Genomic DNA, 15,532 nt, shown 5'->3' on the forward strand with positions numbered 1-15,532 from the left:
GCCTGTACTGATTAGGTTGTGCACCTTTTCAGCCACTTTAAATCAAATGACAGTATTTATTGTGAAAAGTGAAATGGACTTTCTTCAGTGTAATTTGACAGAGAAGATGTAAGTTAAACAGATATCCCTCCTCTTTTTTCAGATGTATACAATTCAGACCACTTTTTAATGACGTATCAGTTGGGATATTGTAACAGTCTGGCTACATACTGCGGTCTTTGCAACAGTCTTATTTATTTAGTAAAAGGCAAACTCAGCTGCATTTTATTTGACATGTTTTAATGTTAAAGCTATGGCACTCAACTTTTTCACGTTTTCTATAATGCGTTAGTATTTTCTTTCATTACTTAGTTTCAGCGTGGTTCTATATGTGTATTGAATTGCAATTACAAAGTTTGCTGTTTCTTTGCGGAGACTGGCTCTTAAGTGTTAATATGTAAACTGAATGATTGAAGGCAGTCCCGGTTGTGCCCTAAACCCGGCCGCGCGCCATTGGCCACCCGCTCAAACGCTAAACAACCAATGGAGTGGCGCCGACCACGAGCCATCCTCCCCTCGGGCCGCGTGTCCCTCGCGCTGATTGGTAGAAAGTTACTGTGGGAAAGAAAGTTTGGGAAGTTTCACACGAGCCGTTCGCGTGCAGTCGGAGATATAAATAAGACCAACACGACGCTGAGGCAGGCAGTTGCTACGACCGCTGGCAAACGGTGAAATCAGAGACTGTGACATCATTGCCGCACCAGTTGAACTCGGGACACTTCGTGCGGATATCCATTCATATCTGGAACTGTATCTGCGTACTTTACTGCGTGTACTCTAACAGAAGATACTGAACAGGAGGATTTCTTTTTAAAACAATCTCAAAGGATACTTCCCAGAGAAGATGCCTGCCGACATCATGGAAAAAAACTCCTCTTCTCCGGTTGCCGCGACTCCAGCGAGCATGAACAGTACACCTGATAAACCCAAAACGGCTTCGGAGCACAGAAAGGTTTGCATTGATATTAGGCTAAACTGTAACCTACTGCATTTATTTCCAAACAGCGCACATGTGCGAATTGCATTACATTGCAAGAAATAGTTCCCGAAGTTAATAGACATATTGACTTATTATTCTTTCTTTTGCATTTTAGTCTTCTAAACCCATAATGGAGAAAAGAAGAAGAGCGAGAATCAACGAAAGCTTGGGTCAGCTGAAAACGTTAATCTTAGACGCCTTGAAAAAAGATGTAAGTAGCCTACAGAAAGTCCGATTGATTATAACAATTATATCTGGGTTAAATATTAATGCATCTCTTTACATAGCGCTAATCTAAACCCGTTTCTTTCTTTTTTTACACAGAGCTCGAGACACTCCAAACTTGAGAAAGCGGACATCCTGGAGATGACAGTGAAACATCTCAGAAACATGCAGCGGGCACAAATGACCGGTAAGCCGCGGATCTAATGAATATTTGTACAAATTAGTTTGAGAATTTCCAGAAACTCGGCTGTAGTTTTTACGCAGCGTTTCTTTGTGTAGGCTAAACTTGGTTTAAGTGTGGCAAGATTAGTTTTCTAGATAGAATAGAATTAGTTATAGAACAAATTCATGTTCAGTTCCACTAAAAATGATCTGACCGAAAGTCTTTCCTCATTTTCTTTACAGCTGCGCTGAACACGGATCCCACCGTTCTTGGGAAATACAGAGCTGGATTCAGTGAGTGCATGAACGAGGTGACCCGTTTCCTGTCCACCTGTGAAGGGGTTAACACCGAGGTCAGGACCCGGCTGCTGGGTCACCTAGCCAGCTGCATGACGCAGATCAACGCAATGAATTATCCAACACAGCACCAGATACCTGCCGGGCCTCCTCATCCATCCTTCAGCCAACCGATGGTTCAAATCCCCAGCGCGACTCAAGCCAACGTTGTGCCTCTTAACGGAGTCCCCTGCAAAAGCGCGTCTTCCTCCAACTTGACTTCTGACGCAACAAAAGTTTACGGAGGTTTCCAGCTTGTGCCAGCAACGGACGGACAGTTCGCCTTTTTGATTCCCAACGCTGCCTTTGCTCCAAACGGCCCCGTTATTCCAGTGTATGCCAACAATTCCAGCACAGCGGTTCCGGTGGCCGTGTCTCCGGGAGCTCCGTCAGTCACGGCAGATTCCGTTTGGAGGCCTTGGTAGACAGAGAGAAAGAAAAAAAAAACTCTTAAAGACTCTTAAAGACAAATTACACTTGTTTTCTTTGTTCAGTGTTTACTTTTTTTTATGAAAATGTGTTTTAATGAGATGATGCACTATATTTGTATAGATCAAAAGGGAGAGAAGTTCATATTGAAATAAGTTTTGTATTGTTGAATTCCGTTCAATGCATTTTTATATTTGCGGTATCTTTTCCACGTTGTGATGCCAAAGATATGTTGAATGCGCTTTCAAGTTTCTTCATTTTTGAAGATAAATAAATTACATATGAAAAATGAAACGTTTTGCCTCATTAGTTGTATTCTGTTTTCGATTTAACCATGCTTATTCTTACTTTAAGCAAAGACTCGGGCCGTATCACATGCAAATTAAGGCTAAACGTGCTGCAGTCTTTAAAGAAGCTTGCTTGCTACTCTTAATCATTGTCAAGCACAAACTCAGGAAAACTTAGCCTATGTTAAACCACGCCGGCGAATAAGACATTAAACGTCCCCGAGTGTAGTAGCATATGGATTTACATTACGATCTGTGTTGTCCTACGTCTAACAAGGTACTTATTATTTTTTCCTGTTAAACATTGCAATCAACTGATCAAACTACATCTGTCACTCACAGCCTCGTTTTCACTCTCGGAAAAAAAAAATCGTCTACACTGAATAGATTTACAGTCACAGGCTATGACTGGTCATACAGTTTCTAGATTATATAGGCTAGCCTATTGATTGACATGGTGAAACCCAAGTTTTTTTTTTAAATATAAGTATTTTTAATAGACTACTTTTCTCTTATCACTAAAGATAAATATCATAAAACTTGAAGTTTAATTAAATGAAGATTCTCAAAAAAAAAAAATATTTTTTGATGCTATGTCGAACACAGGGCGATAGGCTATTGGAATAAGGTTGAATTAATAGCACATCGCTTTATACACATCTAGCCTGGGGATTTTAACACAATAAATACTCTATAAACATTACTATTGAACGATTAATGTCTGTATATGGGTGTGACATGCTGACAGCCATCAAGAGGATTACTAGAGTCTGAAGCTGAATGTAGCATCAAAGTTCAGTAGCAGAGATAGTAGGCCTAGGCTACGAGTAACGATATTTATTACACAACCATTTAGCGCCATCTAGTAATTCAAATGTGAACTACACACGCACTGTCAACGAGCGGACTGGTGAACACTTTCAGGTTTGAAAGAATATAAGGACATTTACCTAGCCACATTACTAGAATAATGGCAAGTTAACATAAATGTATTTATTTATTTATTTATTTATTTATTTATTTATAAGCATCTGCATCAAAAAATAAGAATGTATGATTAAAAAAACAATAAACTCAATAAATGATTATGATAATAACAAAGTAATGAAAAGTGGACTACTTATTACATATGCTTTTATCTCTGTGTGGGCATAAAGGATGCAGAAATTTTTACACACAACTCACATGGCTTTTATTTAAAGTAAAATAGGAAAACGCTTGACATGATGAAACGTTTCCTTCATGCATCCCTGTGTTTTCCAGGTGCGTGTTGCCTATAGCTATTTCAGTGTGGCCATTCTTTGAAGGGGGCATTGCAGGTGTTTGCAATTACCTGCTTTGAGGCACAACGTGTAGATAAGTGCAATCATTTTGAATTTCAATCACACCTTTTGTGGTGCCGAGAGTATAGAGATTGGAACCACATGTTGCCTGTAAGGACATGCTAATCTTGAAACGCATATACGGTCAGCCTGCTTTGCCCACCTTAAGTTTGAGCACAACACCACCGCAACAGATCCACAATGATGTGGTGGACCATGCATTCATTTCCTGTTTATTCCATGGTTCCACAGCTGGATCCAGAGGCGAGCAGTGCAGCCCAAGAAACCGGCCGACCCCCTTCAGGCGTGCTTCCCCCTGCCCGTCTTGCTATAGCACGCCTCTAGAGGACAGCTTTACGAGGATCTCAGGTTACTGGCACACTGACCACTGTGCCGGGGCACCCGTGCACATGTCACAACATGACCGGAGGGTTAGCCGGCATGTATGTCAATTAACTTTTCCCACACTCTGTGCAAATGCAAGAGTCTTGAGAGGAGAAAGGAGGAGGGGGGAAAGGGAGAAAAATAGAAAGGACTAAACGAAAGCCCCCTCTCTGCTTCCTCCTTGGCTCTTAAGTGTTACCATATGGCACAAACTCTCTCTCGCTCTCTTTCTTTGCCTCATTCTATCTCTCTCTCTCCTTCTTTCTCTCTCTTAACTCGTCATCATTACCGCATTGTCTTTGATTGTAGCCCTGACAAGCCTGGGATTTATGATTTAAGCACAGGGATTGCTGTACCAAGCTCTGGACTCACTATGCAGCCCTCTTTCTCTCATTCGCACTCCCTTTCCCTCTCTCGCCCTCTCCTGCAGTTGCAGGGGAAAGGCTGTTTTCTGGCAGGAAATGAATAGCTCCCAGATGAGCTGAGGAACCTGAGAGGTCGTGAGAAAGAGGCGAACCCCCTTCCCACAGCCGGCGCACTGCCAGCCGCCGGGGGAATGTGGGAGAGCGTCTCTCTGACACACGCATCAACTCTCCCGCTGCTTGCCCAAACACCCCACCGCCTGCCTGCCTGCCAGCATGCGCTGACGCACAGGGCTCATCTGAGGGGGTTAGAGTGGAGCTGATTGGGGCAGTATGTGGGAAGTTTGACAGCAGAGGCATACGTGAGGACGAGGACAGGGGACAGAAAGGAAGATGGAATGATGGAAGCCGCGACGAGAAGAACATGTTCACTAAATATACAGTTACAGAAGTAGAGTTTGTTGCAAGTGATACCATTCAAAGAGACAGGAGTTGGATAGTCAGTTACAACTAGCTGCAAATACAGAAAAAACAAATGTATTATTCATAATATTCAATCAATTTACTCTTATCTTCTTCCACACAAAAATGTGATTTTCACTGTGCCAAAAAATATAAACTTTTATATAAACAGGAAGCTTTGATTTGAGACTGAGAGCCTAAACAACTTTTTTAAGTTCTCAGACAGGAGAGGCCCGGGGCTTTCATTCTGACAGGAGCAAATAAGGATTAATGTGAGTGACCGATGAGTAATCAAAGTGGCACTTTTAGCACGGCAAATGAAGGAGATGGCAAAAGATCTGCAGCATTTAAAGTTTAAAAAGCTTAAAGGCATATGAACACAAGATGGGAATTCTTTCCAAAATGTTGATGGAAGATATTTATTTTGTCTATGGCAATGAAATTGGATCATTTGAAATCTGAAAATGAATCATAGCAAAACATTTTTGTTTTTGTTTTGCTCAATTAAGCACTGAGACATTTTGGCTTATCGTGGCATGTAAATATGTGTAACAAGCAAGGGAGACTGTATTTAGTATCTCATATAGGCCTACGCATTTGATTAAAAATACAGTAAAAGTAATATTGTTAGCTTTTATAAATACCTTTTTTTCTATTTTAATATATTTTAAAATATAATGAATTGAAGGCAAAGCTGAATTTTCAGCAGCCATTATTCCAGTCTTCATTCACATGATCCTTCAGAAATCATTTTAACATGCCAATTTGAAGTATTTCTTATCATCAATGCTGAAAACAGATACACACTTAAGATCAAGTTCAAAATAGATATGCTGTCATATAAATATGCTGCCTTTTCACAATCTAACCAAACATTATACACTTAGACAGGATACTCGACTTGGGCCCAATCACAATTTTTTTGATACATTCAAATCTCTCAACTAAATGCTAAATAGCAAAGATAGCAAAGACTATAAAGACTATAATGTCATAATAAGGGTAAAAACACAATCTGTAAACCCGATTGGTAGCTTTTTGAGTCTTTTGCACCCCCCATTCTGTTCTAAATCATATAATTATTAATTAATTACCTAACGATGACATAATATTCGATTTTTCAGTTTTTACATTGAATGTGCGGCTATTGAAGCCATCCTGTAGTTTTTGGTTGCTTGTGTAGTTCTTTTCCTGTAAATCAACTACAATAAAATTAATAGATTTCCTTTCTGGAAGTCTAATGTCTCAGGAGGTTTGTATTTGTGTGAATACTGACACATTTCTGGCACTTTTTTCTTCAATCTAAATCCGTTATACATATGTTTTTTTGTTTTTTTTTCAAGGTGAGACAGTATGAACATCTAGAGATAAAAAGGATTCAAGCAGGTGTGAGGACACGTGCTTCCTGTCATAGGCCAGAGTGTGTCCGTCACAGGACCCTTGGGAGACTCCTATAGGATGTATATTTACACACACATACAGACACGCAAAAAGTCACAGTCTTGTGATTGTGTGGCTGTTTTTATATTCCTACTTAAAATAACTTCTGGTAACACTTTATTTCGATAGTTTAGACACTTTAGTTTAGACACTTTAAACATTCTACTAACTATAAGTAACTTTGCAGCTACATGTCAACTAACTGTCATTAGAGTATTAGTAGACTGTCTGCTTAATATTTGCTAACACTTTATTTTGTTGGTCCCCTAACAGACATTCTACTGACTATAAGTAACTTGACAATAACAAGTCAACTCAGTTTCCTAACCCGAACCCTAACACCTAACCCTACCCTAACAGTCTACTGAGAGTCTTCAACACTCTACTAATACTCTAATAACAATTAGTTGTAGTTAGACATGTAGTTGAAAAGTAACTTATAGTTTGTAGAATGTGAAAGTGGACTATCGAAATAAAGTGTAACCTAACTTGTGCAATATCAGCTCAAAGAAATGTTTTAATGCTACTTCCTTTTTTCAGCTTGTATACTACAATCTTACAGAACACACACGGTTTTAATCCTAAAGTCAAATTATTGTATGCTTCAGTCTAAATTCCTCACTTTAGATTAGGTGGTGCTTGTTTTCTGAAATCTCATCCATAGGTGACGTTTTGTTCTCATAGTCATTCTTCTGGACTTTGCAGTACCAGATAGAGAGGCCCAAATCATGCTAAAGGTTCCATGAGCATCTGAAACACAGGGATGTGAAATGGCATTATCCCACCGCCTCTCACACCGTCCACGCAAAATGGCTTAAGCCGCAGCAATGCTTCCGTGGGCCACTGGCTAATCCCTTTTTTTGTATAAAACCAGTGGTGGGACCGCTACATCGCTGGGCAGTGCGATAGTGTACTAGTGTGACAAGCCATTAAAGTGCCGCGCTGTCTATGTTTTTATTTACATTCTTGTCTTTCAGATCCACCGCAGAGCTTTTATTCTTGCCAGCAATCACTCTGGGAAGGTACTCTGATCTGACTCCCACAGGCTGCTGTTCTGCCGATGCTCTTTTGCATCAGACATAATGAGATGGGTAGGGCGACATGTTTTGATGGGGGTGGGCATGCTAAGGTTGCGTTACATGTGCCATATCTATTGAATGTAAATTCAATAAGAGGGTTTCTTATGTTTGTAAGTTAGTTGCAGGGCAGTCATGTTCAAAAGGTATTGAGTCCTGTGTTAGAATCTACTAATGCCCCCTGGTGGCTTCAAGGATAAACTGCAATATTTAAAAGTGTATATGGTTCTCATTAAAGTGGTAAAACTTGAAGCAAACCTGTTCAAACATTTGACTTTTTTTCACACTTCTGGTTCAGCAGTTTTACAGTATATTCCTTGTGCAAAATGTTAATTCTCAATGCAAACTGACCCACCTGGCCTTGATTGAAATGTGGTCTTGTTTCAGAGGTGCAGGAGTAACGCTGGAAACTCAAGCTGTTTGATGGCCTCCAGATCACCTTCAGCGCTTGGAGTGGGACTGAATTTCATCTCAGTCAAGAAAAGTGGCACCACTATACAGATCAGAAAAAAGTTTGTCCATTGAAAAAACATCCACACATAAAAAGGTGTTTTGTCCAAAACTCAGAGCAGAGCATTGAGAGCATTTATTTACTACATTACTTTTTTATATATATGTTTTTAATTTAGCAACCTATTGATGTACTACACTGTGAAAAAAACACAAAAAAACTTCTTAATGGTTTTAATGTAACGCGCGTGCGTCGGCAGACTGATGAAGAAAAAGATTAATAAAGTTTCACTAGAAGGTTTAATATAAGAATCCAAACAGGTAGCGGTAAACACACACATAACTGAAACGAGACCGGACAAACTCAAAGGAACACACATGAGATTAAATACTAACGATAACGAGATAAACACAGCTGAACCAATCTAACTAATCATAGTCACCATAGAAACTAAAGTGTGGCGGGAATGTAGACAAAGGAAAACAGAAATAAATGTGCTGAATGAAAACAAACTAAAAGTTCTTCAACTGAATACAACTAAACATGACTGTGACAGTACTCCCCCCTCGCGGCCTCGTGCTGTAACATGGCAACAAAGGGATTGCCGGAGGGGGCTCTGGAGGTGGACCATGTGATGGCGAGGTGATGGTGAGAGGCTGGAGTGACGGGATTGTGAAGGGATGAGGTGGAGCCGGCGTGATGGAGGGTAGAGGTGACGCCGAAGGGAAGGAGGAACATAAGTCTGTGGAAGCGGTGTGACGACTGACCAAGGGTGAGCCGGCAGGACGAGGGGACCTGGTGGAGTCGAAGGTGGGAGGAGCCAAGACGGAGCCGACAGGTCGACAGGCCAAGATGAAGCGAAGAGAACAGAGGCTCAACGTCACAGGGACTCCCCGGAGACGGCGCAGGGCTGTAGACATCCGGCAGCGGTGGGGCTGGAGGACTGGAGGCCACAACACTTAACGGACAAATGGTAAGAGAAACAGTCATGGCTGCTTTCCAAACAAAGCGATGATGAAGGTACCGGGGGGCATAGGTGGGAGTTGAAATCTTTTCATTGAAGTTAATCAGCCTGTCCTCATTCTTCATAGATATCATTCCCTCACACCCCTGGTCAGACTCATGCTGGAGCTCTTCTTCAGGGGTAACAGTCAGCTCTGTCCTCTTCTCCTCAGGCTCTGGTTGCCACGTAGTGCTTGTTGGTAGCTCTCCGTTTGCGGGGGGCACAAACGAGTTCTCCGTAGTTGAAGTGGTAATCCGGGCTCTGGGTCTAGTTGGGTTCTGGATCAGGTCGCTCTCCAGACACCTAATGATAGTCTCCCTCCAGTCCAATCCGGTGGTGTCTGGGAGGTCGATTGGGTGGTGGAAAGTTGCCTCGATCCAGAACAATGTCTTCAGGGTCTCGGCGTCAAAGGGGCTGGAGACGACGAGACAACAAAAGTCCTTAAACCAGCCTGTTGCAAAAAGTGGTTTTGGTCTATATAGCTAAGTTTGCCTTTCATGACAACTGTGAGGGGGGTGAATTTTTTTATAACTAACCCATTTAAATTATATCAAGCCTTAAAGTTCTGCATAATTAAGGGTGTGGCCACTTGCGGGACGGGTGGATTGCTGCTGCTGTCACTACTAGCCGTTTGTCTGCTGTCTGTTAGCCGTCTCGTCACCTCAGCTAATCCTGCCTTTTTGCCCATTTTCATTTATCTGGGAGTGACGCGCTACCAAGATGGCGACAAAAAAAGCTCTTCAGAAACCTACGGGTGACGTCACGGACACTACATCCATTTTTTTTTTACAGTTTATGATTATTCCCAGTCACCCGTGTTGAGAATTTACCAACAGTGGTCTGACAAACCAAACCGGTCACACAAAATGTTAATGACGGTTATGGGAGGAGGGTGTCACAACACACAGTACATCACACTCTGCTGTGTATAGGGCTTTGTAGCTGCAGACCTATCAGAATCTCTATGATTCATCTCTATGAAGTGTCAGAAGTGAAAATTAGTTTTTACGTGCATATGATACGCATCGGTTGGTTTAGGGTACGATTAGTAGTGGTGTGGGGTACATGTGTATTACACCTTTGGGTAGGATTAGTGTTGTGGGGTGCGGGTGTATTACTTGCAATAAATTGCATATCATATGCATACAAAACCTGCATATCATATGCACGTAAAAAAACAAATTTCCATGTATAAATTGCACGATAAACACAATGCGTGCTATAGAGACGCATTTTCATGAGATCAGGCTGTAGTGCCAGATACCACAGGACACCTTCAGGGGTCTTGCCTTGGCGGGTCAGTGCTGTTTTGGCAGCAAGCAAAGGACCAATATTTCTCGATACAATCCATAAAAACTCATTAACAATATATCAATGAACATGAACAATGAACATCAACAATGAACATCTGGTCATCATTTACTCACACTCATGTTGTTTGCAACCTGTATGACTTCTGCTGAACACAAAAGATTGTTTTGAAGAATTTGGGTAACCTAACAGTTTTGGTTAGCATTGACATTCAGTAACAGTTGGTAACTGTTTAATTTCCAACATTTTTCAAAATATATTCTTTTGTATACCACAGAAAAATTAATTTAGGTTTGGAATGACAAGAGGGTAAGTAAATGGTGACAGAATTTAAATTTTTGAGTGAACTATCCCTTTAATCTTTAGAAATGAAACAAAAGGGTATAAGTAGAACAAAACACATGAAACGGTCTAAAACTATCCATAATTGAAACCGATACAATATTTTCAGTTCACTAAAGTGCAGGAGGAGGGAGATCGAGTATCCTGTTCCCATGTGTCTCAATGCAATGTGGCTTCCTTTTACCCCTGAAAGCCAGAACCCTCAACAAATGGTGTCAGAGTAATCAGCAGTGACTTGAAATATGTGGCGTCATTGAAATGTGGATTCTGTGACTAATGTTTTTATAATCCTCCTTTGAGCAGTGGCCTGTCTCAAGAAGGCATTGGAGGTATTCAGTTTGTGTTCCCTTTAGGTCAAAATCTGCCTTTATTAGCATAATTTAGGTGAGCTTTCTATGTATGAAGCCTAGGAGAATATTAATAACAGTCAAGTTGTATTACCATCTCTGTGTAACACTAAAGACTGTAGGATGCTCACTGAAAGCAGGGACAATTTGATTCAGATGGCAGGAGATAAGTTTCTGTATCACTGGCACACAGATGCCTATATTTCACCACTTTGTCACTATTTGTCCATATCCATTCAGTGTCTACACATTCATTTAGTGGTAAAAGAAGTGATGCGGCACACAGAACATCTGTATATTTTTAGAGGTCTTCTGCATCCTGTTAGAAATGTAGACTTTATTTTACAGTCTATCGGGGTTTCACATGCAAACACCTAATAACACACCACATTCACTATATGGACATTCCTTTCCCCCCCTACAATGTCTGAACACTGTACACCTTGTGTCTTGCATACCAATATAGTCTGCAGTAAAAATGTAGATGTGCTGTACAATAAAGACCCTTCCCGCATTCGTTTATACATGCCGTAAGAACCTTCTTTCAAAGCACACTGTTAAAACTGAAGCCCCCTTCTATAAACGTTTCAATGTTACAGTTCATTTTGCAGTCTCAACCCCCCAAAAAATCCCTGTAAATCTAAACCTTTTGTCGTGGCAGCACCAAACTCCTGCCGTTCCCAGAATTCTCTTTGACAGCACGTCGTGCTATAAGAGACAGCTGGGCAGACATATAGAAATCTAAAGACTTCTTCCTCTGCGCCGCTTGTCTGGTTAAATGGTGAAGAAAGACATGTAACCATGGTGAGATGATAGTAAAGCTCCATAAAATAATAGGGGGAAACTGGAAAAGGCTTTAGTTTCTTGCCCAGTAATAGATGTAAAGAATATTTGGGTACTACAATAGGGTCAGACACAGATCATTCCTCGGCAGAAAGCTGAACAGGTGGTCACTGAAAACACAGACAGAGAACGTGAAATCATTCTGTGGTGTAGATTTCACTGATAGGGCCCAAGGGGTTATTTGCTGCCTTGTTCCTTAGGAAGCACAAAATATTTCAAGTCCTTATGTCCTGGGAAAAAAACAGACAAAAAATTCCTTCCAAAAATTTCAGGCCTCCATTTAAAGCAAGAGTTCATAGTTTTTTCTTTATTTAATCTCCTTAATGTTGGTTTATTTCTTTCACAGAGCACAAAAGGTGAAATTTTGCTGAATATTTGGCTACCCTTTTCAACTTAATGAAAGTAAATAATAATAAAAAAAAATTAAAAAATCATAAAAGTGTTCCATACAACTTGGTATTGTTTTTTTTATTTAAAATCTCCATGCTTTCATGAGAGAAGTTGCGAGATCTGATCTGTGAAAAAAAAAAAAAATCATTCTCAACTTACTGGTTATTAGATCATTGGAGGGGAAGATTATCAGTGAAAAAATGATTGTATTTTGGTCTATTTGCCACACAAAGCTGTCATATGATTTCAGAAGACTTGAAATAAAGTGCATGAATTTTACAATGCTTTAGTATATGGTGCTTCTGCATCCCTTTTGAAGTGACAGGAAATTAAATCAACATTTCAGTAGATAAATCTCCAGATAATAAATACATCATAATATTTATTATAATGTATGTAACTAATTTATTCAAACATAGGATTAATTCAGGATCATTGGGACATTTTTCCAGTCATCTCAATGGCAAAGAGTGCTCCAATTTACCTGAATTCACCCCTCTATATTTTAAAATAAAACTAATAGACTTTGTTACAGCTATGAATGCAAAAAAACAAAAAAAGGAACAATATAAAAATAAAATTATACGAACATATATCATGGCTTTTGGAAGCAAAGTGCAGGCTATCTGTGGGTTATGGTGTGTAAATAAAAATGTGTTCACCCGCACACCACATTTGTGTAAACAGCCTCGTAATGACAGACTACCGTTGAATAAGATGGGAGGAGTTCAGAGTAGATGCTTCAGGTGTGAGATAAACTGAAAGTTTTGTGAATTTGATCATGTCGGGTGGACAGCGGGATGTGTGTGTATGGTTCTGCTTAAGTGAGCCTGAAGAATCCGAGAGGATCTCGCATTGGGAGAATGAGCCCCTTTCATCACTTATAGCGTGCAGTTTCTCTCTTACACAGGAAGCTTTAAAAAAAAAAATTGGATGCAGGCTTACTGTCTCTTTTCCATCCCCCACAAATCTCTCCTTTCTGTAAAATGAAGGTATACATGCACACAGTCAACCAACAAACCATGTTACATCATGACTTAAGGTCTATGTGAATTGTGCTTCAGAAATTGTAATTAATAATATTAACTAATTGATGATATGCGTGTGTGTGTGTGTGTGTGTGTGTGTGTGTGTGTGTCTTGCTTAGCATTACACGTATATGAAACACAAAAAGGATCTATTTAAAATTCTCCAGAGGCACATGATCATAATCACGTGTGAAGTTTTTGTTGATAGTGGCTCTTGAGAGGATCTCAATGGCTCCGCAATTCTCTCTAGAATACTACCAGTGGGATCTATACAGAAAGGAAGAACCCTTATTAGGCTTTTGAGAGCACAGAGAGAATAATGCCTATTTAACCTCAACATCTAAACCATTCACCCACTCAGACAAGATCTGGGAGAGACAAAAGAACCAGCAAAATTAGAAAAGGCTCTGCATCAGGTACTAATGGAGCTTGAAGAGCAGAATAAATCCCTGTGGTGTAGAGCATCATGTTTCCCCCAGCCACTTTTCTGAAAAACTGTTTTATCTGCCATTTAACCATCCCTTTGCTTTCCTTTAGCTGTCCACGGATAGAGTGACGGCATGCAAAGACGTGTAGAGTCAGGGCTGTCAGAGGGGACCACCTGCATAGCCCTCTTTTTCCTGTGGGGTTACTGAGGGTGCGGGCCGGGGTCTGGAGGGGTTGTTGGTGGAGGTCCCAGGGAGGAGAGTGAGCGGCGTGGAAAGTAGAGCTGGCGTGAGGTGCCAGGAAGGTTCTGCCACATACTGCATGCTCCCGTGCTGCCCCTTCACGGTCACATTGGTTCCGTGCCGTGCAGCTGCCAACCCGTCTTTCATGGGCCGGCCGCCTGGGCTGTCTCTCTGAGGTGGGTGCTCTTTCACATTCAAAGCAGTCTCACTGAGTAACCACACATTCCCATACAAAAACTCAAAGAGCCCCCACACACCCCCTTCTGCCCCACGCCAAGCTAGGCATAGCTTTCCCACCAGCGGCAGACAAGTGTGTTTAACCCATACCATAATGCGACAGAGATGGGCGAAGTCCTTCGACGTACTTTCCTTCGGCGAGGGCACATTCCAAGCTTTGTATTCAAGGGCCCTCAAGATTTTAAACACTAGGCACTGAAGTGACAAGTGTGGTCTGCAAACTGTTTTGACAGGATTTCATCACGGTGCTATTGGTATCCTTGTACCTAAATAATTAAGCACATAATATTAAATAAATATTAAACGTTATATTACTGTAATATACTATATTACGATAAACATTATATTATGTTATATTACTATTATATATATATATATATATATATATATATATATATATAAATATATATATATATATATATATATATAGTGGTTTTCAAATAAGCATTTCATGTTTTAAATAAATTATTCTGTAATTTTGTTTAAACAAATATTTATTCTTACCATAAACAGCCAGTAAGAAGAATTTGAGCACATGGTAAGCATTCTTTGGCACAAAAGCTGAAGAAAATGGTAAGACAATGGTGATTAAATGCCTTTCTCAAGTCTATAAGCTAATGCTTATATATAAGGCAGTTAGTTAGAAAGCAAAAAGAAAGGAAACTCACTCTCTAAGCCAGACAGCTGCAAGACTTCCAATGGTCATGGCTCATTTATTCCTGTGACTGCCCCCTTGTCTCATTCTAAAATTAATAGTTTGTTTTGGTTAATTATCTTTGGTCTTGCCGTTTCTTAACTGTTGAACTATGTGTGACTCATTGGGTCTGAAGTCAATGTATAATGATTCCCTTTGGACTTTGCTTTTCATTATCACAAACTCTCTAAACTAATAATTGTTGAGTTGCTTTTGTTTTTAGTTTTTTTGCTGATTCAGCTAATTAGGGATTAACTCAAAGAGCCTTGTCCTGGGTCTTGACAGTGCCACCTTTTGATGAAGCAGTTCTCCATGTGCTCTGTGAACAGCCCTTTCAAACAGACCTCCATCAATTTCCCTCTGCCTTTTCAAGGTGGCAGATTTGCAGGCCTCAGCATCCCTGGCCAGTGATTGAAAATCACAATTGAAAAGCAGAGCACATCTGAGCACCCCCATTTTCTTAGAACGGAGCTTAATGTGTTGGGTGGGGGTGCTCTTAGGTATTTTTATGGTTGCATTTTTTTAGAGGACTTGCCTTATGGCAGGTCGGAGAGCATTCAGGCCTTAGATCCAGTGTGTGCTAGTCCAGCACCAAACTGCAGGCCGACTCACAGCTGCTCTGACATTCTAATCATAACCCTGATGGCATGCCTGCTCAGAGGAGAACTCCAGAGCTCCTGCCATGCCAGCTCTCTTTGTGTGACAGGAGAGAGAT

General features: G+C 40.6%; 1 protein-coding gene and 1 long non-coding RNA gene across 2 annotated transcripts; one reads left to right on the forward strand and one right to left on the reverse strand.

Moving 5' to 3' along the window:
* The first annotated feature begins 641 nt into the window (after positions 1–641).
* Positions 642–2,464, forward strand: her6 (hairy-related 6). The gene is made up of 4 exons (XM_077198489.1): positions 642–991; positions 1,134–1,229; positions 1,343–1,430; positions 1,649–2,464. The coding sequence occupies exons 1-4, from the start codon at positions 884–886 to the stop codon at positions 2,164–2,166; spliced, it is 810 nt and encodes a 269-aa protein (XP_077054604.1). The 5' UTR covers positions 642–883; the 3' UTR covers positions 2,167–2,464.
* A 10,059-nt stretch (positions 2,465–12,523) lies between these two features.
* Positions 12,524–14,832, reverse strand: LOC143707207 (uncharacterized). The gene is made up of 3 exons (XR_013193105.1): positions 14,792–14,832; positions 14,628–14,684; positions 12,524–14,389 (listed from the first exon to the last, which is right to left on the reverse strand). It is a non-coding gene; the product is annotated as an uncharacterized LOC143707207 (long non-coding RNA).
* Between the last annotated feature and the right edge of the window lie 700 nt (positions 14,833–15,532).

The sequence above is a fragment of the Siphateles boraxobius genome, unplaced genomic scaffold (assembly GCF_051911475.1).
Source record: "Siphateles boraxobius isolate OS27281-9 unplaced genomic scaffold, OSU_SipBor_1 41, whole genome shotgun sequence".
Lineage (NCBI taxonomy): Eukaryota > Metazoa > Chordata > Actinopteri > Cypriniformes > Leuciscidae > Siphateles > Siphateles boraxobius.